At 40.1% G+C, this 25,864-nt stretch overlaps 2 protein-coding genes across 4 annotated transcripts in view; both read left to right on the top strand.

Moving 5' to 3' along the window:
- The window catches only part of fam163ab (family with sequence similarity 163 member Ab), a 16,411-nt gene extending 7,950 nt beyond the window's left edge, over positions 1–8,461 (top strand). For 2 of the 3 annotated variants that reach the window (XM_025054224.1, XM_025054223.1), the window contains 5 exons: positions 5,751–5,842; positions 5,943–5,964; positions 6,413–6,527; positions 7,175–8,095; positions 8,141–8,461. In XM_025054224.1, coding sequence (XP_024909992.1) covers positions 6,435–6,527; positions 7,175–7,576 — 495 coding nt within the window. In that variant the 5' untranslated portion in view covers positions 5,751–5,842; positions 5,943–5,964; positions 6,413–6,434 and the 3' untranslated portion in view covers positions 7,577–8,095; positions 8,141–8,461. Of the gene's footprint in view, positions 1–5,130; positions 5,843–5,942; positions 5,965–6,412; positions 6,528–7,174; positions 8,096–8,140 lie in introns of those variants that run through there. The other variant, XM_025054225.1, reaches the window with a different exon arrangement.
- A 1,841-nt stretch (positions 8,462–10,302) lies between these two features.
- rabgap1l (RAB GTPase activating protein 1-like) overlaps positions 10,303–25,864 on the top strand; it is a 68,255-nt gene continuing 52,693 nt past the window's right edge. The window contains exons 1-11 of the mRNA XM_008331972.3: positions 10,303–10,457; positions 14,238–14,457; positions 14,947–15,106; positions 16,923–17,127; positions 17,554–17,728; positions 18,210–18,367; positions 18,886–18,996; positions 19,296–19,362; positions 19,546–19,648; positions 20,753–20,919; positions 23,458–23,587. Coding sequence (XP_008330194.1) covers positions 14,320–14,457; positions 14,947–15,106; positions 16,923–17,127; positions 17,554–17,728; positions 18,210–18,367; positions 18,886–18,996; positions 19,296–19,362; positions 19,546–19,648; positions 20,753–20,919; positions 23,458–23,587 — 1,414 coding nt within the window. The 5' untranslated portion in view covers positions 10,303–10,457; positions 14,238–14,319. The remainder of the gene's footprint in view (positions 10,458–14,237; positions 14,458–14,946; positions 15,107–16,922; positions 17,128–17,553; positions 17,729–18,209; positions 18,368–18,885; positions 18,997–19,295; positions 19,363–19,545; positions 19,649–20,752; positions 20,920–23,457; positions 23,588–25,864) is intronic.

The following is a 25,864-nucleotide window of genomic DNA, read 5'->3' as shown; positions in this document are numbered from 1 at the left end:
TTTTGTAGGAGACGCACAGCTAACTGTCACTGCTGCAGGAAAACAATATGTAGAAACCTCCTTTAACTGCAGGTATCCTTGAACCAAGGCTGCTGCGGCTTCACTGAGCCGAGGTGATAACAGCTAGATTATTGTTTTTTCAAAGATATAAGAAATGAAATGGGTCCAATAGTCAGCGGGAACTGTTTCCCCCGTCGCACTCAGTTCACGGTGGGTTCTGTTCTCTGCCTGATAAGAAGCAGTCTGGAACACGCTGAATGAGTTTTCAGAGGCAGGAATAATGTGTTGTCAACGCAGACTGTGGGAAAAATTTGTTATAAACAGAGAAAAAAAGGAAATATATATATATATATAGTATCGTCCTGGTCTTTGTTTCTATTCCTCTGTGTTTTTATATTGGTGTCCTGCTGCTGGAACCTTCAACTCCTCAGGGAATAATAAAGTTCTATTTAATCTAATCTAATCTTCAAGAATAATATTTAAATATCATGCATTTGCATTTTAATCACAAACTTTTTAGTTTCCCCCTAAATTCCCCCTAAAGGAAATCATTTTTTATTAGAGAAGATCTACAGTTGAAACTAGTCACTGATTTTTCTTTTTTTTTTAACATTGTCACAGTGATGACATCTGACGGAGAATCGTTTTCACATGCTGTTACTTCTGAAACCAGTGATTTGTTTATTTTCCTCGTTCATCCGTACTCTGTCATCGGATATCTGTGTCTATTTTTTTACCAAGAATCTCTGTGTGAACGGATGAAATACATCCTAAAATACATCGACACTGTACGGCTGAAATTCCACCCCCTGATATTTCCTGTTTTCCCATCGAAAAATACAGAAAGGTCACATTTACAATTACATCTAGAAACTACTCATTGTTTTTTTTTTTTTTGCTCTGACAGCAGTCAGCAGCCTGTGTTTTTCTTACACAGACTGAGGTGCAATATCAACCGGGGTCAAGGGTCACAGGAGCCCTATTATTGTAGTGAGACCTAGGAGTACGTGCAGCTACTGCAGCGTTTGTGTACAGTATATTTACCATGAAAAAAAAGAAAACGTGTGACGGAGATTGAAATGTTTCTGTGGACGATGAGGCTTCAAACCAGAAAATATATGATTTATTCAACTTTACTTTTGATATAATTGAGTTTGAATTTATTTCTTGAAACCAGAATTATTAGGAAAAGTTAAAAATATATTGACTGTGAAAAGAAAGACAAGCAGTTTCTGCCAGGACTTGAACCAGTGACCTTCTTGTTGTAAGGCAGTGGTGATGTAATATGATGTTTGTGGATGCATGTGTTGCTGTGGGACAGTAACCATCAGCCTTTGGTCCTGGTTTCTGTTGGAGCAGCGTCACAGTAGAACCAGCTGACAGGAGATCTGAGGTGCTGTTCGTTCTGGAAGTGTTTCCTCTCCACTGTGTGAGATTCAGTTACTGTTGCCTCAGCTGAAGGTCAGTGCAGCTGTAGCACTGTGATGAAGTGGCCTCCACCACCGCTGCTGGAGCGCACGCCGTCACAGATGTGTTTGGGTTTGATTTATCTGAGCAGGATTGTCCTCACACCTGAGGTGACTGATGGTTTGTTGGCCTAAAAACACACAGTGTTGAAACATAACGAAACGTAATGACTCACTTCACGAACATGTATGTAGGAGCTGGTGAGAAAGGAATCTATAAACATTTGTTCCTAAATTAAAAAAACAAACAAGGAAATCCATCGGTGTGGAGAGACAGAAGAGAATCAATGTCCTGTCATCTGTGTGTGTGTGTGTGTTGGGGGATGTATGGGGGACGTGTGAGTGTCCCTGACTAACAACAGATAAAAGCCCCCCGTGAATGTATGCTAATGTAATATTGGTAGTACATTCCTCCCTCTAAGGTGGACGCGGGGTCGTTTCATCTCCTTTTATGACACTGTTGTGCTGACCAGCAGAACGCAGGGACAGTAACGTCCACTTTCTCTGTCCTGGCTGAGCATCCATCGACGCCGCTCTGCTGCCAAGTGTGAAAAAGAAGTCGGCGTATCACAGAACAACAGGGGCAGCAGCCGCAGGGCTTCAGCGAGATCTCTGCCACCGCTGGACACTAGGGGGAGCTGTGGGGGGCTCTGCTGTCCTTTACTGTGAATCTGTCTAAAGTGGCCGTAGATCAAAGTGGGAAATCAATGTAGCCTTCCAGTTGGACGTGTCACTGAGTCACTCCCCTGGTGGTAGAAGTGTGAAAAACACCAGGAACTGTTAAACGAGTTGATGTCGAGTGGTCGCTGTTCTTGGTGCTCGTGTCTTCGTAGTCTGCAAGAATGGGGAAACTAGTTGTCAGAGGAGTTCATCAGGCCTGCCTCCACTGGGGGGCGCCAGAGATTTTCAGGGAAGCTGGAAAATAGGGAAAAAGATCAGCTGGTGTCGTGTCATAGCACGAAACATAAGTTTTAACACATAAAAAAATGAGAACAGTTGATGTTTTGTTGTATTAGCACATTAGCATTAGCCCATTAAAACAGCCAAGTAATTAAAGGGAGGAGTAGAAAAAATAAACAAAGGATTAGACATTGAGTGTTGGGTTTTTTTTCTTTGTTTTTTTTTCAACAGAACTTTTTGTGAGTAAAGGTGTTTTGATCACAGCAGTGAGTAGAAAAGCTGAATCAGGTGCTGGCAGACTGAAGTACAGTAACTCGGGGAGCTCCATAATAGCATAATGTACACTGCTGATAAATCTGCCAGCAGCATACACAGCATCACCACATGGTGGAGCTTCCACAGAGGCCGGGATTCAAAGTGTGCTCCAACTCTCTGTCGCCCTCCATCTTCTGTGGGACGCAGCTGTTTTACTGCGTGTATTGATCATGTGCGTTTATAAGGCCAAGAGGATCATTCCTGGGAGTGGTTCCTCACTTTTTCTGGCCCAAATGACCCCAGGCAAAATCAAGTAATTGAACTAAAATGCTCATTGTCATCAATCTCTGCCTACTGGGCTGCAACTGCTGCGACAGCTTGAGATGGAAAATGGAAAGAAAAAAAAAGCGGTTGGTTGAGCCGCAGTGGCCCGTGCATTGCACTGAGGTTTTCAAGGTCATCGGAGAAGTGCACACGTCCACAGAGTGTTTCATTTTCCTGACTTTTCCTGTGGAAATGCAGCAGATGGTTTTACAAAAGGCCCCAGAAAGCTATTGTATCCTTCCTTCTTGAATTCCAGTTCTAACAAAGTGTAACATTAGACTGTGTTTCACATTTCTGCCTCTTGGGTTTGACGCCCCCTGGGCTGTAGTTTGTTCTCAGTGTTAATTTATATTATGTATCCTAGACTGGTCAGTCTTTCCCAAACTTTATTTCTGGGGATCCATATTTTAAAATTCATAAACCTTTGCAACTCAATAGACATTATTCGTAAACCCCTGGGAAACATGATGTGAGAAGACTCAAAAAAACCAACTCTTGCGACCACCTGAGGGTCCCGACCCAGTCTTTGGGAAACAGTGATATAGTTGTGGTGATCCCACAGCCAATCAGGTGTCAGACAATGTAAAGCAGCCTAAAGATTTTTTTTATTTATCCTCTTCGTGTCAGGTTGAGCTGAGAGTGAAATTTTGTTTTTCAAGTTACTTAGAAAATTATTCTCTCATCAAGTTAATCACCAAAGGCTGCTTCATATCAGCGCTAACGGGGAGTAATTGGAATAATTGCTGCTTCAGTATCCACTCTTAAAAAATACACCAAGTACTACGTGAATCAGTAAAAAGCAGGAACTCAACTCAAGAGCAGAGTTGATGTGGTTTCTGGACATCCCTGTTGTGTCTTGTCTGTACGCAGGTCGAAATCACTCCCTGGTATCAAACCTGTATCTTTTTTCACAGACGGTGCACCAGTGTGTGAAGGTCTGTGGATGGACACCGGCCCAACGCTGGCCGAGGCAATTTAGGATCCAAAGAATCAATCCTGTAAAAATCTTGCTGTCAGTCAAGGTCTTTCAGACACTCCTGGAGAGTGATTGTCGAGACTCCAGAGGGAGCACTCTATCTGAGCAAAGAGAAAGGAAGAAGGATGTGGGAGAGATGTTGTCATTACTGCGCGCTGCCAACAAGAACTGCATTCTCTGTTAATAAAGAAAGAAAATGTCAATGTGCAGAACACCGAATTGATTGGATGGGATAGATGTGTCGTGGGCCTTAAAACCTGAAGTTAATGCAGATTAAAAGTTGTTAATGAGACACTAGTATACTGCTCACAACCAAATATCGCAACAACATGCAATATCAGACATCTGAGGAGTAACCAGGGCGGGAAAATAGTTTTTCTCCCAGGAGAAAAATATTGCAAATGTTTTGAACCGTGCTGAGACCAGAGTCTGGGGCTCGGTTCTCACGTTTGGGATGAACTTGACAACAGCAACATTTGTGTTTCTGTTCTGTTTGTAACGTGTCATGTTTGCACAGCAGAATTATTATGACTTTGTCCCTTAGTGGAGGTGCACAGCACCACTGGAGAGAAGAGCTCTGCACTTTAGAACCCATTCTGATGGTTACTGTGAAGTTCATATTCAATAACATGATAGAGCTAAAAACAAATGTGTATATATTTGTACATATATATAAATATATGTTCAATAACAATAATAACAATAACATGAGCTAAAAACAAATGTCAATATATTTGTACATACAGTATATGTATATATCCGGGCTTATTAAGTGTTTTGATTGGTAGGTGAAAAACATCATTAATTCATTAATTTGCTTTAAGTGACAAGAAAGAAGACATATATATATATACACAGTATATATATATATATTTATATATATATTTGTACATACAGTATATGTATATATCCGGGCTTATTAAGTGTTTTGATTGGTAGCTGAAAAACATCATTGCTCTTGGGCTTATTAAGTGTTTTGATTGGTAGGTGAAAAACATCATTAATTCATTAATTTGCTTTAAGTGACAAGAAAGGGATATTATATATATATATATACTGTGTATATATATATATACATATATATATGTCTTCTTTCACATCTGGACATCAGCGTCTTCAAAACTACCTCTCAGGTTCAGAGACCGTTGACCTGTAGTGACCGGCCCACGGCTTCTCTTTCTTTGTGCTGACGTTGTTTATTTTCTTTATTTGTCAGTCGAGTCAAGTAGAGCAACGAGGAAATGTGAGGGAAAACCAATGTGTGTCGTTGTGTGTGTCTGTATAAAGGATGATGTGGTCACTGCTTCCATTTCCTTCTCTTGGCAGAAGTCACCGTGCCGGCGTTAATTATGAGAAATAGCGTGATGGAGTTACTGTGAGATTGCACGCGCGGGGAAGCGTTATGATGGATGCTGTGAAGAGGAGTCTGTCAGCTGCCGCCTGGTTGGTCTCCACCGAGGATGGAAGGCTTCAGTGTAGTTTCTGACAGAAACATGTTTTATGAGACTGGCGGCTGTGAGGCAGTTCGGATCACAGCCTGTGGGGGCAGCACTGACCATCCTGCTCCTCCTCTTCAGTCTGATGGCAGCTTTCACATTCGGCTCCATTTATATTTTTCGTGTAAATATATTGTACCAGAATCATCCTACCATGTGTTAATGTTTTTGAAAAATACAAAACCATAAAGGTTGTTAGGTTTGACTGATTGAAAACGCACTATTTTTCCTGTTCCTTTGGTGCCCCCTTGTGGACGGAAAATGAATAGCCCTAGATATCTTCTTAAAAAATGATTGAATCTCTAATGTCTGCTCTTACTGTCATCTCCACAGGTATGACCCTGCAGCGTGGAGTGAACTCCGAACTTTGAGTTGTGGTTTTGACCTTTCTTTCCACCTTTGCCGCCTTGAAACACTCCTCTGATGTGAGTGTGTTTTTATAATCTGAAATTCTCTTTATTAAAAATACATTTTCTGCCTACTTTTCTGTCAACATTTATTGGTGAATTCTTCCTCTGTTGGCAGGTGTTAAGCAACTTTGCTGAACGTGAGTATTTGAACATTCACCTTTTTAAATTTAGATTATAACATGTATTACTTAAGTTGTATTTTAATAAATGTATTAAATATTTTATGGTACATTCAGTGTCCCAGGCTTAAGTTAATGTATTTCTTTCTTTTTTATTTAATTTTTGCCTTTAGATTTCTTAATCATGACGTCTTGCCTTTTTCGCTGCTGTTGTTTAATGTTCGCAGTCATAAGAGTTGGCAGATCTCCTCACTGCAGTTGTTTCCTTCACATCATTATACACTGACCTTTTGGAGGTTGTTCTATCACCACATTTACACGCCGCGTTCATTCCAGCAGATTGTCTCTCTGTTTACTGGAACAGCGACATTTACGTGATTTAATTAAGTGTCTGATCTTCTGAGGAACTTGTTATTCAAGATGGGACTTCCTGTGAATGTGTGTGTGTGTGTGTGTGTGTGGGCAGAGATTGATGGAGAGCTGTTCGAATGACAGCTGGAACTGTTGTCATAACCGGAGGAATACTGGCCACGGTGATACTTCTGTGTATCATAGCTGTGCTCTGTTACTGTAGACTCCAGGTACGACTCTCCTCACAGTTGTCTGAACGTTTGTCCTAAACCTGTGGCTCAGGGCCCTGTTAGGGCACTTTGAAATGTTCATGTTGTTCAATCAGTTTATCTTGAATGTGAAGATAATTTTAACATCATTTTATTTATTACCATATTTGCATTTTTATATTTTTTTATATATTTTTATATTAGATATATATATTTGCATAGCTTACACTTTTGGCCATTTCTGGATTAACTTCTATTTTTTTTCCTGCTAATTAAAATATTTCTTTAAATATTTTTGTTTTACAAAAGAACAAATAACGCTTTACTTGACGACTCATAGCTACCGTTTTACTCAAATTGCTAATTTACCACCGCAAGTTGATTTGGAGCACAAAAAAGTTGCATTATTTTTGTCTTGTTTTAGGTGTCCTATATATTTTCCCCCACCAGGTGGCACCAAGTGAGCGTTTTCAGTAGATTCAGAGGATACAATCAGAATAATGTCGGGATAGAAAAGTCAACATATTAAAATAAATAGTGCCGAACGGTGTGTACCTCTGATTTGTAGTAGTACTTCATGACCACAGTGAGGTGTATATTCACATGTACTACTGCAGATACTACTCAAAACCACAGCTGCTTTACTGGAGTGGTGTGTTCTGTTGCAGTACTACTGCTGCAACAAGAATGGGTCTGACAGCGGCTCCATCTCTCAGCAACACTTTGCCGGAAACGCCTGCAGCGTCACGGGGCTGGACGGGTCCATCTTCACCCCGCTGTCCCTGTCACCACCGGAGCCGGTCAGGACCTCCAACCCTGCCAAACCTGGAGGAGGTCCTGGCCGCAGCTACTGCCCCACCTGCTCCCCGTACGACTCACCTTTCTACGTCCGCACCGCAGATGAGATGCGCAACGGCGGTGAGCGCATCACCTACATGCCCACACACTACGACAACCCGGCGCTGGCGATGCCGCTGCCCGCCGTCCGAGGCTCCCTGCTGAGGGAGGCGCCGGGAGCAAGACCTCCTGATTTCTATACCAACACTAGAGCCATCAGCACCGAGGTGTGATCAGAAGCAAAAGAAGAAGAAGGAAAAAAAATAAATTAAAATTTAAAAAAAAGATCAGGGCAGTGATTTGTCAAAATAACAGCAGCTGCCTGTGGAAATCTGCGGTTTTCCAGGTCACGTGATCACTTTTGAGGATGGTTAAGAAGGATTTACTGTGAGGATTTTCTTAGTCTGCTGTTGTGAATGAAGCAGTGATGCCTTGGAAAAAAAACCCCAAAAAACTTCCTGATCTTTAATGCCATGAACTCCACATGTGAATTAAAGGCAGACCAAGGCAGTAACTACTGTATGTGGTCCGTAGTACTTACAGTACTTTACAACTGTAACTACTGCAGGGAATAGTTTTACACCTGTGTGTTGACAGTCACTGTGATTTTACTGTGGTACTGTAATACCCTCTTAGTGACCGCCACAAGGACAAAAGAAAGTTAAAAAAAAAATAAAATAAAATGTAGCGACTGTGAAGTAACATTTTTTGCAGCAGGATGGAGCCTGGGATACAGAGGAGGAGAATGAAAGGTCAGCATCCGTGTGTGGAGCCTGGGATACAGAGGAGAATGAAAGGTCAGCATCCGTGTGCAGTTTCTCTGGAAGCATGTGAGAGACTGGAGCGGCGTCACTGTCACACTCTGTCTCTCCTTTCAGCAGATTTTTTTTTTTAAAGTCCTATTCTGGAAGTTTCTGAGTCACGTGTCCACCAGTGAGATACATCACTGGTGGGGACGCCTGCAGTGATTGGACACTGGATCTTGGACACGACACCTACTGAGTTGCCAGATCTGGTGCTAAAAAAACTTCACCTTCCTCCACTGAATAGTCAAGTTTGTTGAAGTATAGATTTTCCTTTATAAACACGGATGCAAAAAAAAAAATTGAAAATGTAAATATTAGTTTAGAAGTCATGAAAGCATGTTTTGCTTCTACTGAGGTTATGAGATACAGACGCTACCTGAAAGGTGATCATGCAGTATTTTTTTTTTGTTTGTTTGTTTTAAAGGAGTCTGATTTATAAGGTGAGCTGTGCTTCCCACACAAGAAATCTTTACAATACTACAAACTGTGTATTTTATTTTGGTGTTTTTTCCCTTCACTGATAAAAGGTCAGAAGTGAAGGCCAATGAAGAGAACACAGGGCTCGGATTATCATGACACCTACTGGCCATTTTTGGTTAATATTCCTTGTGCTTCATTTTGTTTCACAACAAGAAGTTTTGGATAAAAGGTGATTTGATTTCCAAAAATCTTTATATTATGTCTGGAGTTGTGTTATGTTTAGTTTGATAAACTTTTTTTTAAATCCTCAACAAATTTGAATAAAACCTGTATTGAAGCTTTTCAACAGGTTTTTTTTTTCAACTTCAATCTGTTTTTTTTTTCTTTTTCTTTTCCCAAAACTGGAGGGACATTTGAAGGAAACTGGACTCCAGTTCTAAGACGAGGCAAAAATGTTGGTTGTGACCTTGCGAAACTTGCGAAAGTGTTTACATTTAAGTGAAGGGGGTGTTACGAAGTAACTGTGTTATATGCATGGAAAACTATTGTATTTTCTCCACTGTTTTGAATTTAGTTTTTTTTTTTTTCCTCACCCGGTGTCAGACATATTCTAAGATGCTTAATCGTGCGTTAAATCACTGCATAATTAAGCCAAAAAAGTGCTGTTAATGCTGTTGGTGAATTACGGATTAAGGAAATGTGGTGACATCCTTGCTTTTATAGAAGTTAAACCTAGTCAGACTAATCTGAGCTCAAACCTCTGAAATGACCTAACCCTCTCTGTACAGTTGAACTACTTCTATATTCTGTGAAAAGCTATAATCAGTTATTTGTTCATGTACTTCTCTTTTGAGTACTTAACTTACTGGCTATATTTAAACATAGGAAATAAAGATTTTTAGAAATGTTCTTAAGACTCTAATCACAGCCGATAGATAGTGGAACAGTGATATCTAACAGTGTAAACTTTTGAAAAATTAAAGATTTGTAACAGCTTGAAATCGCCTGCGGTGTTTTTACTCACACAACTTAAGCAGCTATCAGACAAAACACACAAAATCATTTTCTGACTCACTGAGCAGAATTTTACTGAGCTACTAAAGCCGCACTGCCACCCTCTGGTGGATAACGGAGAAACTGCAGACGGCTGCTTAACGTCTTGAGTAAATGTAAACATTTTGGTTTTGCTAAAATTCTAATTCAGACATTGGTTGAGATGTTAGGTGTTTCATAAAATGTAATTTTGAGGTGTTTGGTTAAGGTATTTCATATAGGGATAAAATGTAATTTTGAGGTGTTTGGTTATTTATAACTATGAATTGGTAATAGAAGGTTATGAAGGTAAATCAATTTAAATACCTGATTCAGAGCCAAAAGAACAGACAAGACAGTGGACAAATGAAGTGAGTAAAACAGTGCTGGTAGGATGGAGCAGATGGAAGTCTCTCTTGGTGTGTAAACAAGTACTAATCTTCTTTACTTTAATTAAAGATACTAATTTGGATGAGAGACCTTGTAGACGAAGATGGGTGAGATGTTGGCAGATGATCAGCTGAACATTTTTTAGGAGCATTAAAACCCTTTGCCCTGGGCAGTGTATTGTTCACAATGTCATTTTAATTCATTTAAAATGTATTGTTATTTCACAGCACGCATACAAACCTGCTCTTTATGGTGGCCACCAAACAGTTAAATGTAAAGTTTATGACCCAGATCATCCTCTGTCGAACAGAGCATGCGTGAAATATTTGTTAACGTTCCACACCGGAAGACGTGTCACCGAAGTCTCCGAGTGATTCATCTTCTTGCACACATACGATCTTCGTTGCAACTCTTGTGACAGCTAGCATTCCGGTGAACAACACATCAACGGTCCAAACGTAAACAGGTGTGTTGACAGCTTTTCAATCAGCATTTCCTTCACTCCTCCGATCTGTTTACATGCACAGGAAACAAAAGGTAGTGTCTCCTTCTTTTCTGTGGACTTTTTCGAAGGAGGACCCGGACTGGGTGTGTGTGCCTGTCTCCCTCCTCCACCTACTGCTGCTTCAACTGTTTTGGACTTTGAGCTAGTTAGCCTTTAGCCAAACTTAGCGTTGTATTGCTGTCAGTGATACTTCCTGTTTAGTCTTCTGTCACCTGTTAGCCCACTCACAGTTACCTTCTTCACATGCTTAGACATTAGTTTTATTAATGTGTGGAGGAATAGAATGTAGGGGTCAATTACCCTGAAGCTAGCAACGATTTTGTTTGCCCAGCAGCTCTGTGACAGGAGTGTTTTTCCGCTTTGCTGCTGCTTTGCTGGCAGTGTGTATGTGTCTGACAGCACAATACCAAATCACTCTAATTTACGAATTCAGGTTTTGTTTATCGATTGTTTTTTTTTTTTAAGTAAAGCCGCTGTCATGTTAAAGATGGGCTGCTGCTAACCTGGCCCCATAAACATCAATAGGAACAGTAACGGTTTTGGCCAGAGAACAACAAACTAGTTCCACCGCAGGAAAACAACGGTAATCTCACCAAAGTTTTTTGTCCCTAATATTGCGTTACGTAACATTTAGCTAAAATATTTTTTATCGAATTAAAATTAATAAATACATGTTTTGCAAGTGCCTTGGAAAATGTACACACACCCCATGATTTTTAAAATATTATCATGGCAGGTGTTGATAATGATAGAAATAATAATAAAAAAACAAATTATATTTTCCCCTGATTTGAATAGTTTTTCATATCTAATAATAATAATGACAAGCACTTTTTCATTGTGCTCTCATAGCTACATGGAATGTCACGTGTTTCACACGTACAAACCATTTCTAAAGTGTGGGGTCAGCATTTCGCTGTCACGATACAGGGACAGGAAATGTAGTTGTTGTCTTTTTTAAGGAAATTTGTAGGAGGAACAGCAGACAGAGCACATTTGAAAGGGAAAGTATTTTGGATGAACAGGAAGTGTTTGACTCGCAGGTATTATGTGTCAGTAAAAGGCAGGCAGTGTTGGTCGAGCTGGTTTGTGGCTCAGCTGTCACTGAAGTTGTAATCAAATTGTACACAGCTTAGTCATATGCAGGTGTGTGAGAATAGCAGGAACTTCAGGGTTTACTGGGAAATGAACATCCAATTATAACTGCAGCAGCTTATGCTGCATTAAAAACCCAGCAGACAGACACACATTCAGGAAAGTCCATTGCAACATATTACCAGTAAACAGCTCTGTCGATAAGCCGGGATTTAATTGCCCCATATTTTAAAGGTGTGTCTGTTTAGTCATTAGTGACAACAATCTTCAGGGGAAACAGAACCCAAAAGTCCACGCACATTTTTTAACACTTTAAGAGTTAATTTAGTCCAAACTTTGTATCAATGAAGAAGCTAACTGGGGGTCAACAGTGGTTGCAAAGGGAATTCTCGTTGACCCTGGTTGACCCCTGTCAACTGAGACATTTTTCATGCTGCAATGACCAACAAGTCTGTTCTTAGTGCTTGTCGTACAGTATGTCGTGTTGTTGTTGTTCTGACCTGAAGAAACCATTTTAAATGACAGATGCCTTCAACGGCCTGAGCTGCATTCTTCACAGCGAGGCCGATGTAGTCGTAGAGCAGAGGGAAACACACAACATTTAAGCTTCGTAATGCACATTAATTCCAGACGAGGTCCAGTCGACCAGCCCTAACCACATCATCACATATTAATGTCAGCAGCTCGTTTTCTTTTCTTATAGACTCTGGGTTATTTTGTAGAAAAATATTTCCAACTGTGGCTGTCATTCTAATAACTGAGTCTGATGGTCTTTAAACGTGTCACTCTTTAAAACTGAATGTGTTAAGGATGCTACGTCCATCAAACACAGAGAGACAGTTTTACACCGTGGGAAGGAGGAAGAATATTAGCAGCTAAAAACCACACACTGGCTGATTTCGTCAGAGTCTTAGCAGTGCATGTTGATGTAATTCACCTTTTTAGTCTACGCCACTGCCCACTCACTGCCAGTCTCACAGTTTCCACACAGGGCAGTGGTGCCTGCATGGCCGACCAGGCTGCACATAATGACTGGGTGCAGTGAAGTCTGCTGCTCTCATGTTGCTGGGACAAAGTCAGAAAGGCTGCAAACGCCAGGCAGAGAGCAGCAGTTGAATAGAATCAGAGTTGGTTTGATGGACAAGAGTTCTGTTTGCCTGTGTCTGTGTGTGCGTGTGTACACACACATGTTGTATGTGTTGGGAGTTTTTTCATGGAATTCCTTTCGCCTCGTCAGCGTTTAGTTGTTTAAATCAATAGCCACTTTATCACGGCCGGGGTGTGACTGTCACATGGTTCTGATTTAGTCTGACCTCAGTGGAGGAGACATGAGACTCTAATGGACGTTAATGTCCACAGCCTTTTCACTCCGTCTAGGTTTCTGCCTCTTTTCACTAAGTGGATTTGAGCAAATAGAGAGCTTCATGGTTTTTTGTGTGACTGATTAGTGATATTCCAGCCATGTGATTCTGTTGCTCCCACACACACGTGTGTGTGTACATGTGTATGAAGTTAATTTACTCAGATTTTGCTAGATTAGTAACTCTAGTATGCATGGAATAATCAATAGTCCCTATTATCTTCATGCTTTTGTTTTTATGTGTGAGAGTGTGTGTGTCTGTGTGTGTGCATGAACCTTCCTGTATGTCATCATAATAAACCTTGCATAACTCCACCCTGGATGGATGATTAGTCCATAGTTAGTCTTTATCTTGCACTAGTAATGATTAAATTATTATGATTAAATGGAAATATTCTTTTTTTTTTTTTAAACGACCTGACGTCCCCCACAGCAACAGTTACAGGTACTGTCAGTGATGGCGCCCTTGTGCTAACTTCCTGTCTGTCGCTGCTGTCAGTCCAACTCTCACTTCTTGACTTGACGTCCCCCACAGCAACAGTTACAGATACTGTCAGTGATGGCGCCCATGTGCTAACTTCCTGTCTGTTGCTGCTGTCAGTCCAACTCTCACTTCTTCCTGTGTCACACTGTGATCAAGTGTAGTGAGGAAACAAGGTGAGGAAGTGATTCGTGAAGTCATATTAACAGGAAGTGAAGCACAAACGAACAACATCGCTATTTTAATATTTTGTAAAGGGGGGGGGGCTTCACCTGGGTCATTCATATGTATGCTACGGGTCACTAATATTTGTCGAAGAGCTTTTCTAGACAGACACCTTGGGGACAGGTGGAGAGCCAGAGTTTTTCTAGACAGACACCTTGGGGACAGGACGTCTAATAAAATGCTTTTAAAATGACTTTTTTCTCCAACATTATTTGATATTTATTTTGATCAGATGGTTCAGTGGGCTAGATTTGGCCCGCAGGCCACCAGTTGACAGTCACTGATGTCTGCTTTTCATCTTCCCACTCACTGACTTAGATTAAATCCAGCTTCTTAAAAATCATTCCTCAACTTGAGCGACCTGTGGCAAACCTTGAAATATGTGGCCATGGGTGTAGTGATTCTGGCCTCTGTCTGAATCTACAGTAAATATTTGTAATGCTGGGTGTGTTTTTGATTCGAAGCGAAACTGCTGGTGTTGGAAACACTTCACACATGATCTGAGTAACAACATGTTTGACTGTATACAGTAAGAAAAACAGGCGCTCACATGTAAATGACTGTTTGTGATTGTATCCAGGGTTTGCTGTGTGGACCGGAGAGGACGGAGGGGGAGCTCAAACCCTAGTCTCCCCAGACCACCCTGAGAGAACCGGCCAGCCATGGATGATCGCTCCTCACTGAGAAAAGTCAGCAGCTCTACAGAGTCCGTGGCCACCGTCACCAGTGAGGAGTTCGTTCTGATACAGACCGGTGCTGCCGGATCACCACACAGTTCTGAAGGGAAACCAAGACTCAAGGTCTGACCTACACCGACCTACACTGACCTACAGCTGTGTCCCTCAAAATTTTAGGAATTGGACCCACTTCTATCTTGAGTTCAGTGATGACGTTTTGTTACTTTGCTTTCTGAAATATCATCACTGAACTCAAGATGGAAGTGGTTTTATTTCATTACCTTCTCATATGTCATAAGTTGAGGTAAACATAATTATATAAATATTTATTGTTCTCATCGAACAAACATATGTTCACCTTCATTTCTTTTTTAGCATTTATTTATGTTTCTTTACGTTGCTTCAGTTTAAGTTCTTGAAACAGGAACTAAAAAATGGTAAAAAGATGAGAATAAAGCATTTCAGCTCTGATAGGAATTAAAAACAATTTTGAATAATTCATTGAATGTGCAAATACTATCAATATATAACCCTTTTTTTTTTGTATTCAATCAATCGTAGATGTCACAACAGTTGGTTTCATTGGACGTTTTGCCTCTTGTTATGTCTAAGATGGCCTGTAACGGCAGTGAACAACTTGAAAAAGCTCTGGATGAAGTGTTAGACGATGAAAACGATGATGAAGATCAGGTGAAAGAGGAGAAGAGCAATGTGGAAAAGATGGAAAAGGAAAAGGACCTCAAGAGCCAAGTCCAGGAACCTTCGCCAACAGGTACGCCACACCATTACACCTTATATTACATCATACTGAGTCTCCTGCACTGGTCCTTTAAGGTTCAGGTATAGACATTTAATATGAGAAGTTCAGCAACAGAAAAAGAATAGTAATAAATAAAATCTAAAACATTTCTTTTCTTGGAAATTTATATGAACAAAAACTTGAAAAATTCCCTCGTTCACATTCCAAACAAATTCCACTGTGTGCATGGTCTGAAATCTCCAACATCTGCTTCAGTATTATCAAATCGGCAAGGCTGGCATCTGATCTCGCCGACACTGGCATGAGCGCTCAGTATATCAGTAAGGACAGGCCGTTCAACACATCTGTCCAAATACTGCACACATACAAGGCTGTTGTATGTGTGACTCAGATTCCTGCAGATGTGTTTTCTTATCTAATTCAGTTCAGTCCAGTTCTTCAACCGCCTGTTTATTCAGGTCAGTGTCTCAGTCAAGTGTTTGATCCGACATCTCAACTTTTAAACTCCTTTGAAACCGTCCGCTCTGGCTGTTCAGAGATGAGAAGCGTGTGCTGTTAAAGGCTGCAGGAGGACAGAAATGATCCAAAGTGTTGTGAAGTTTTTAGTCATGTGTCGAAGCAGCCCTGTGAGGCTCCTCACTCAGGTGAAACTAAACAACTAGTAACACGCAGAGGGAGGAGGAAGTGATGCACATCTTCATCTCTGAAGGAAACTTATCATCATCATCATCATCGAGATCATGATGTGGTTTCTGACAAACAAAAGCTTAGCAAACAGATACAACTGAAAAACCTCAAGGTACGTGCTGCCTTTTGGGGCTTTTTTGGGTTGTGTTTTTGTTGAAGCCGGACAGTAAAATTTGTGAAAAAATTGTCTGACTTCATATATAAATGTTGCAGTCGGTTTGGGTTAAGAAGAGAAGGTTTTATTCCACTTTCCTTTGATTCCATCTGCCAGATGTCTGTATCCAAAAATACCATGTTTCCTAAACCAACGTCTTTTTGGCCGTGCATTTCTGTAAATTGTAACATCTTTTGTTTTCCTGCCACTGTTCGGTGCTGCATAACTGCTGAGCAGGCAAAGAGGAAACGTTTGTGTGTGTGAGATTAACAGCATGTCTTCAGTGGCATCACACTGCTGCTCATTGTTCTGCCTCCGGTTTGCTCTAAGTGTGAGGTTTCCAGGTCAGAGGGCATTTGAGGAAATTGCACCTCTGGCTTCCTGGTTAAGTTTTGTCTTCACTTTTTATGTAATCATGCTGTAAATATCATGGACTAAGGCTTCGTCATCTGACTGGATTCATTTACCAAACACAGTCATATGTAGAGATGAGAATACAGAACAGAGAACCAGCTCAGTGTGGGCCGACCTTCGTCTTCTTACTCAACAATTCCACAGACACTTTTTACTTGACAGGATATTTGCATGAAGACATCACAGGCTCCTTCGTTTGTTTCAGAGTTACCACCATGACGTTGCAGTGTGTTACTGAGTCGCTGTAAGATTCTGTTACCAACATGACGTTGCAGCCAGACGAGTGTGTTACTGAGTCGCTGTAAGATTCATCCACACTATTTTAATGTTACTGAAAACTTAAAAAATGAATTGCTTTTTTTTTCTTGCACACTATCAACCAAGTTCAGTGGCTGAAACAGAAACAGAGTCTAATTAAAAACATCACAGGTTCCTTTAACACACCTTCATTTGCAAAGGTTGACAATTACAATAAGGGTATTCTTTCTCAGTATAGTTTTTATGTCAAGACTCATTAGAGGAAACTCTTTCTTAACAGCAATTTATTTTTTGTTTTTTTTTCTTTTTAAACAGAAGTCTGTCCTGCACCGTCCACCCCCACGGCCCTGGAGGAGGACAGTGTCCAGTTCAACAAACTGTCCTACCTGGGCTGCACCTGGGTCAAAGCCCCGCGCAATGAGGCCGAGGCACAGAGAGCGATGACCACGCTGATAGCTGAGAGTGCCAAACACATCCCCATCACCCTCCACGTCCCCTGTGGACCAGACGGATCAGTCAGGTTAAGACTCTGGGTTCATTTGAACGCTGTCGGATGTAAGAGACCAGGACCAGTCAGTTCAGCTGTAGTTTAATGACAGTAAAGAAACCCATGGAGTCATACGGTGTCATATAGAAGGTAGAATTTCTGCTGATAAATGTAGTGATACATAATTATTTTAAAAAAGAAAATTATAATTTCCATGAAAATTTTGCAACTTTAGGTTGTAAATCAAAAAAGAGAAAGTTCTCAAGGTCAATTCCCTGTATTATACACGTAAGAATGGTCCTTCATTTAAAACACAAAAATGTTTTTGTATATCCATATACACATGTATGTATATGTATACATATGTGCAGTATATATATATATTATATTTTATTTTTATCAAAGGCTAATTTAAAAACAAAGCTAACAAATAGATCTGTGTTCTGTGGTTTTCTCCAGGATTGTGGACCAGGCCTCGGGGACAGAAATCGCCTCGTTCCCCATTTACAAGGTGTTGTTCTGCACTCGTGGACGAGAGGGAACTGTGGACAGTGACTGTTTCTCCTTCACCGAGAGTTACAGAAGTTCTGAGGACTTTCAGATCCACGTCTTCTCCTGCCAAATTAAAGAAGCTGTGAGCTGCATCCACACTCTCCCGTCGTACTGATCTCCAACTTCTTTCTGTTCGTTTTAAACCTGTATCACAGGCTATATGTACAGACGCGATTGAGCCAGCTGGGGGCACTGTTTAATCGTGTCTTCAAAATTTTCTGTAGCGTTTTTACTCATTCTGGTAAATCAGACTTGTTTTGGTTTCTGTTTCTGTGCATTGACGGTATTTATGTGGTTTGTTTCATCTTTTCTTCATTCTACTATTTTGCTAGTAGTGTTTTTTTTTTGTTTTCAGTCTATTTCCTCTATATAACCTGTGTACTTGTTTATTTAATCTTTTCTTCATTCTACTATTTTACTCTTTTTTGTTTTCAGTCTAATTCCTCTATATAACCTGTGTACTTGTTTCTTTCTTTCTGCTTCACCTTGATACCTTGAACTGTTCCTACTAGATTTCAGTTTTGAACTGACTCTCTCTCCCCCTGTCGTCCTCCTCCTCCCAGGTCAGTCGGATCCTCTACAGTTTCTCCACAGCCTTCCGTCGTTCTTCTCGGCCCACAGACATCAGGGACACAATGATGTCCAGTCCGTCTGACAGTGACCTCTTCACCTTCAGTGTGTCACTAGATGTCAAGGAAGATGATGGCAAAGGCAACTTTAGGTACTCAGACCATTCACACACTTTTGAACATGTAGTCATGATCAAAAAAAGCTGATTATTGCATCTTTTGCAATGGTAATAAAAATGTCTCTAAACTCAGATAAAAAACATTATTATCGGGATGGAATGTCAAATATACAATTAACAGATACTTTATTTCAAACCTACAAATGTCAGATTTCTTCATCAGTAATAACTAAACAATTCACAGTATGAAGTAATTTCTGTTTTACTTTCTTTCCTGCAGAGGATTACATTTCCTCTTTAGTCATTTTGAGGTTTTGTTGACTGTATGTGGTGGTCGATACTGAATAAAGTAAGACCTTTTTATTTTAACTGTACCGTCGGTTTCCTTGACTGTAAACCAAACCAAAGACACAGTCAACAGGGGTAAATTACTATATTATTGATAAAAATATAACCTATTATAAAACAAAGGGATTTCCAAATGCATGTGCTGTTAAAATTGTATTAAAGTGCCTCAGGCTTAAACACTTTTTTCCGCCCTCTCTCTGCAGTTCAGTGCCTAAGGACAGAGATAAGTTGTACTTCAAGCTTCGACAGAGTGTACAGAAGAAGGTTGTGGTTTCAGTTCAGCAGATGTGCAACAAGGAGCTGGGCATCGAGAGGTACAGAAGGTCCAGATAAAAAAAAGTACAAGGGGGGGAGAAGTTTACACTATAATGTTATTTTCCCGTGTTAACAGTATGTTAGCAGCGTGTTAGCTATTTAAAACTCACTCACTTTTGTTCCTCATCTATTCATGTATTCATCTCGTGCTGACCTTTAAATCATAATTACTGTAAACTGTTTTTTTTACTTCCCTTCCTGACATAATCCTAACATAATGTCCTTTATACGTAGGAGAAGTTGAATGGTCATTTATTACAAAACTAAATGTTAAATGTTTTCTTCTTCTCTTCTGCAGGTGTTTCGGGATGCTGCTGAGTCCAGGGCAGAAAGTCTCTAACAGTAACATGCATCTCCTGGACATGGTGAGAGCAGCAGACATAACTTCACTCAGCAGATCAACAGATTCCAATAACACTAACCACATCACACTGTTGTTACATGAGTAAACAGTGTTAATTAAAAAAACAGGGTATAATTTGCAGCATTTTTCACTTGATCCAATCACATTTCCCCAAAGAACATGAATCTTCTTGAAACTTCCACAGGAATCGATGGGGAATAGTTCCGATGGAAAGGCCTACGTTATCACGGGAACATGGAACCCCAACATAGCTGCCTTCCAGCCACTGAATGAAGACACACCTAAAGGTGAGACCATATGGTGTCCATGTACAGTATGTCTGTAGCCAAATGGGTTTAGGACAGAGGTTGTGTTTGGAGGATTTTTGTTGTTTATTCAAATCCAAATCCAAACAGTTTTGCTGCGTCTTCTGTTTTTAGTGGTCACAAGTAGAAAAAACAAACAAACAAAAAAACTCTCACTCTAAGCTTTAATTTGATGTACGTGAACTAAAGAATCATCTCTGCTCACTATTCTCTGACTAAAGCTCAAGGTCTGTGTGTTTATAATGAAGTCCAAGCTCTGGAGATTAGATGTGACGATTGTCTTTTTTTCCCCAACATGACTGATAATCCTGTGTCTAATTGGTTTTTGACACTTGGTTCATGTTGACACGTCGTTGCTCAGGAGAGTGTGAACGCAAAGCATTAAGTAGACAAAACAGTCTTCACTATTACAGCAGGAGAATGTTGATGAAAAAAACTTTAGTTGAACTCTCAGCCACTTAGATGTTTAATGCTAATCAAAAAAAAATTTAAATGATTAAAAATGTAATTAAAACATTTAAATGGATAATTTGATGATTGTGGCTTTCAGGTTTATAGTTAACTATAACAGAAGTATAATTTCTGCAAATGTAAATAAATAATATAATTTGATGATTGTGGCTTTCAACTCTAACAGAAATATAATTTCTGCAAATGTAAATAAATAAATCCTTCATTCTCTGAAATATGTGCCAACGTTCTCTGTTTTTATCCTTTATTTTAGTTCAACTGTTCCCAGAATAGACGACAGAAGTGTTAGACCAAGGCTTACATAGACAGTTTTTAAAGACATAATATTTACTATCCAATAAAAAACTGTTGGTTTAGTGTCAAGGCTCATCCAGCTGGAAAATCTTTTTTTCAATACAAACACTGGCGACTTGATGTTCCTATCCACTAGAGGGTGTGACGTTCTCACTGGAGACATGATGTGTGTTTTCTTCCTTCAGGTAGCAGTGAAGCAGGCGGGAAAAAAAACATCTAATCATCAGCTTCTGTTTAGATCGTAGTCAACTGTATTCTATCATATATTAATAGATTTCAATAATAAAACACTATTTGTTGTATTTCTTATCTCTGTGGCAGATAAACAAGTCTTCATGACGGTGGCCGTAGACCTGGTGGTGACGGAGGTGGTGGAACCAGTTCGGTTCCTGTTAGAAACGCTGGTCAGGATTTATCCCTCCAACGAACGCTTCTGGTACTTCAGTCGCAAGACCTTCAGCGAGACGTTTTACCTCAAACTCAGACAGGTACATTCACAAGAACTGTGTTGTTACGCTGCAGCGTAAAACCTTGACTTATGGAAAGACCCAGAGTAAGAACAAAGAAGGACGACGGATGTAGTAGTTTGATAAACATGGTGGAGTAATACTGCAGTTTTTTTTCTCTGTAGAAATGACCATGAAATTAACAACAAGCTCATTGATTTTATTCTGTTTTATTCTTAGTCAAATCTAATGATGTTTTCCCATATACTTGTAAAGTGGTTAAATATAAACTACAGCAGTCGACATAATAATTAGACACGTCAAACTCCGGCCGTGTTTCCCTGAGTTATTTAAGTCCAGTTCATTATTGTATCTCATTATCACATATGTCTCAGAGGTTTTTACTGCCCACAGAGGAATCAGCAGCTCCCGTCCTGGAACGAGGCTGTAAAACAGATGAGCGATGGTGGAGTGGGTGGTGGGCAGCTTGAAAGATGAGTGTAGTGGAGGAGGAGGTCAGAGGAGACAGTCTGGACATGGTGCTGGTTGGTTGACAGTGAGCAGGGCTGAAGCTGTTCCCACACTGACTGAAACACTTGCTCAGTGTTGCAATATAACAAATACACCCAAAGATAAACTTTTTTTTTTTCTCACCGGTTCAGGTTTATTGTTCTCTTTCCATCTGTGCATTTCCCACCGCAGCGATCAGCCAAAGTCTGACGCTCTCTCTCTGTCGACCTGGTGTAAAGTGGTCGGTGGTTTCCTGCCTCTGCTGCAGATCTGTACCAGTGTAGATAATAATTCATCTCCAAAAGTAAGACCAATATTTTAAGATATATATTTTAATTCGTGAGAAGGTCATAAAAGTCATAACTTACCTCCTGCGTGAATAATTTAAATTTATTAAAGATTTTTTGTGAAAATATTTCATGTGTGCTACTAATTTATTAAAGATTTTTAAAAAGTTTTGTGAAAATATTTCATGTGTGCTACAGTATGAATGCACTCCTGCTTTAGTGAGGAATTTACTGTTGATTTATTTCCAAGGGCACCTTCAAGGCAGACTGAAATTATTTTATATTCATTTTCATAGCAGTGATAGAAAATGATTTTGTCCTTTATTAGGTTTTAAAATCTAAAGTGCAATTTACGATAAGTCAGAAGGAGCTCATTGTAAATTTGCATCCGAGTGAAGCTGCTCCTTGGGTTGGATGACTGTGTTGGGGGGTGGTGCTGCAAACTAGATGTTAGTAAAACCTACACAGTGTTACTCCAGTGTATGTTGCTGTGTGTTTATCACTAGATGGTTCTCGCTTGCTTTGAATGTACAGTAGGAGAGGGAAGAGTGCACCGTCACTCACCTCCCACCGACACAAGGACAGGCATCGAACAGTTGGCGTCGGTGCCTAAAAGAACCAGTTTAAGCTGTGCCGCCCTGCCTCCCTGTGAAGAAGCACATCTCCTTCAGCCGGGGCCGTGGGGATCTGGCAGTGAAGCAGTGAAGCGTAGGAAAGCTGTGGATTGTAGGGAGCTAATAAGAGCCTTTGTTGCATTATTGGCATGTGGGTAATTAACAGCCCCTGTCTGACTCATCCCACTGATTTGCTGTGCAGTTATCTCCTCGGTAAATGGAGTGTCTGACTGGTGTTGTGGTTAAGAGCTAATTAAAAAAATTTGTGGGGAGGATTTATTTATTTAGTTTTTTTGACCAGAACCAGAACGTAACACAAAACAACGTACAGTCTTTGTTTTGTTGTTGTTTTTTATTTTAGCAAACTTTGGATAGAGTTTAGTAAAATATATATGGGGTATATGCTCAAAATACAATGCTAACTTTGTTGCTGGTTTTGCTGGAAAAGTTGCAAAGTTGAGGATGTTGTGCCACTGAAGAGCTGCTTATCAGTTAGTAATCAAATGAGTACATATTTATTCATTTTGTTGTCTATGGAGGTGTTACAGGTTTCAGGATTCACTTCCTGAAACCAGTGATTTTAGGTTCACTACAGACTAACTTTCTGTCGCAGCCAAATCGATATCGTCAATATTCATCCAGAGCATTAACCGTTCATCCAACAGAACACGTGTTACCTAAACCTTTGTGTATTTCTTCTAAAAATAGACGAAGTCTGATTTTTTTTTCCCCTCTCAAACTTGTGCTCTCATCACTGACTACAGTTGGTCTTCAAACGCCCGGCAATCAATGCAGCTTATTGATCGATCCTCCTAGGTGCAGAAGTGAGGCATCGCCACTACAGTAATTGAATAATGCAGGGATAAAAATCAGTAGCTTATGACACTAAAGGTCAACTCTAATAGTGTACTCGATCTCATGCTGCTATTGAAGTCTTTTTTTACAATTACATAGAAAACGAGTAAGTCTTAATGAAGACTAATGATATAATATATTTGTTTAGAGTTGACTCTAGGAGATCTTTTTTTTTTTTTTTTTTTTTCTCCCCAAGTCAAGTGTTTGTTGAAGCCCTTGTGTTTTTTATCCCTGCGTCGTACCCACTGAGGCGTGTTATAAAAGATTTTATCGTGGTTTTGAACTTTACTGTTTGTTTTTGTTTTTTTACACAGCAGGTACCAGAGAAGGTGGGTCAGAGCGATGCAGTGTACGAGGTAGTGAGTCTTCAGAGGGAAGCAGAGAGAAGCAATGAGAAGAGGGAACGACTGACTTCTGCACCTGAGGAAGAGGAGGCTGAGGAAGGTAAAATTCTATTTTTTTGTTGTTGTTTTGTTACTGTTTACATCCAGCTCCTACAGATGATCGTTCTCTTGGACATTCTAATTCCAATTATCTCTGGGCAACTTCTGGCCCCTCCTTTTCTGCCTCATACAAACCTGATGACAAAACCTTCAAGATCAAGACAAGTACTAAAGAGCAGATACAAAACAGCTGATCTACACTGAATCATCCGCCTGCAGGCACTGTGCAGAACTGCATCTTATATTCATAGTCGGACTGTGGCTAAATAACGTGTCCTAATTTAATGTCGAAATAGAAATGAGCCAACAGAAAGATAAATAAATAAAAAAAACCACAGGCTGTCGACTGATCTACATAAGGTTCTCGCTCCAGTGTCTTGAATGAATCTAAGAAATATATAAACGTGACCATTAGAGCTGATATTGTTCTTACACTCCCAGCTGGAGGTCTGCATCAGATAAAAGCAGCCGGAACAATCACGGCAGCAACACTTGCAGTTAAACTCCAGGGGGTTCCCAAACATGACCCAGTTTTAGCCCGGCAATTTAAAAACAGCTCTGCTGGTATCACATCGACACGGGCTCAGTGGTGCAGGTGTCGCAGATAAGGTACAGTTTGTAACATTAGGGACATGAGCAGTTCATGAAGGTACTAGTTTATATGGACGTGTGTTTGGGAGGATAAACGACAAACAACAACAAAACACATTTGGTTCATAAGTCACTTTAACGATTAAAATCCACCACGTTTCCCTCTATACAATTAAAATAATAATAATATATATATATAATTCTGTAGTGTGTATTAGGGACCATGTACTGTAAGGATCGAATCATATTGTGCCATACAGCCACATGCATTTAATCAGTACCTCAATATATAAAGTATGTTTAGTTGGTAAAAATCTGTGCGTCTGAAAATAAGCCATTCCATTTGACTCGTTTTGTGATGTCACAATGTGGGTAATTACAATAATCCCTGTCTGCTATTAAAGCTAATGGTGAATCCTATCACAGGTGGGAGGTACACGTAGAGTACACATCTGACAGACTGCTTAAATACAACCAAAAAGCCAAGCATTAAGCACAACCTGTTCATTTAGCAAAGCACTAAATGAACACAAGCTACGTTATGTAAACGCTGTCATCATTATTATCATTATTATACTTTTCCTGACTTTATTCTGTTTAGTGGTTTTCTTTTTTTATATATATTGGAAAATAGTAGAAATAAGTCAAAATGGCAGGAGGCCAAACTTGCCTTTTTTCACTCCTCAGGACTAAAGTCACAAGTCAGCCATTGGGGGTTAAAATGACAGCTTTCCACAGGCATGTTGAAAGCCTTCCCTGGGTTTTTTTTTTTCCATCACACCTCACTCTCTCCCAGAGCTGAATATTGGAGGCTGCGGAGCTGCTGGTCTTTCTTCTAGTTTTCAGAAATGCACACACAATCACACACACGCGGAGGATATGTGATTTTTCTTTCCCCCTCTGAGGCTGAGTTTAGAAATAAAGAACAGACATTGAACATCATCTCTTTTCATCGTGGTTTTGTTAGGATGAGACAGTGTCCTGCTGTTTGGAGAAAGTCAAATAATAAAAAAAATAAAAATATCAGCTTTCATTGCTTGGCTTAACCATGAAAAACCCATGTTCCCCATCTTTGTGGTTAATTTGTCACCTGGTACAGTAGGAGAGTGATGGCTCTGGGTTGAGGATTTTTCACACCATCTGACCTTAGTCATCTTGAGAACAAAAGCCGCCCGGTCTGGACTACTTGAAAGGATTCATCAAACATTTATAAAGACCTGAAGAGTGCCTGCTGAGACGGCGAGGATGAATAGTCGTACAAGAACATTAAGTGCTGTGGCTGTAGGCCCTGGATCGAAACGTCTCCATGTCTTGTTCAATCCCTGAGCCTGTGTCAGTTTGTTTTAACTGTAGGTGTCACAGTTTAGCTTTTATCTCGAGAGGAACATTTTGCAATAATAATTTCTTCCTTTTTTTTCTTCCATAAATCTTCTTCCTTCTCTACAAGGGGGAGAAGAGGGTGTAAGAAACCATTGACCAGGGGTAAAAAAAGCTATTGAAATATTTTCCCTACAAACGAGCTCTAACAGCTGTAAGATACCATTGAACAGGGGTAAAAACAGCTATTGAAATATTGATGATAAAAATGTAACCTTTGAGTGCATGTCTTACCAACAGTGCACAAACAAGTAGTGTTTGTACACAGTATATGGAGAAGGTTCCACTAAATCATCAACAGAGTCAACAT

This window comes from Cynoglossus semilaevis, chromosome 2 (genome assembly GCF_000523025.1).
Source record: "Cynoglossus semilaevis isolate Cse_v1.0 chromosome 2, Cse_v1.0, whole genome shotgun sequence".
NCBI classification, from domain to species: Eukaryota; Metazoa; Chordata; class Actinopteri; order Pleuronectiformes; family Cynoglossidae; genus Cynoglossus; species Cynoglossus semilaevis.
This window is presented reverse-complemented; position numbering and strand designations above follow the sequence as displayed.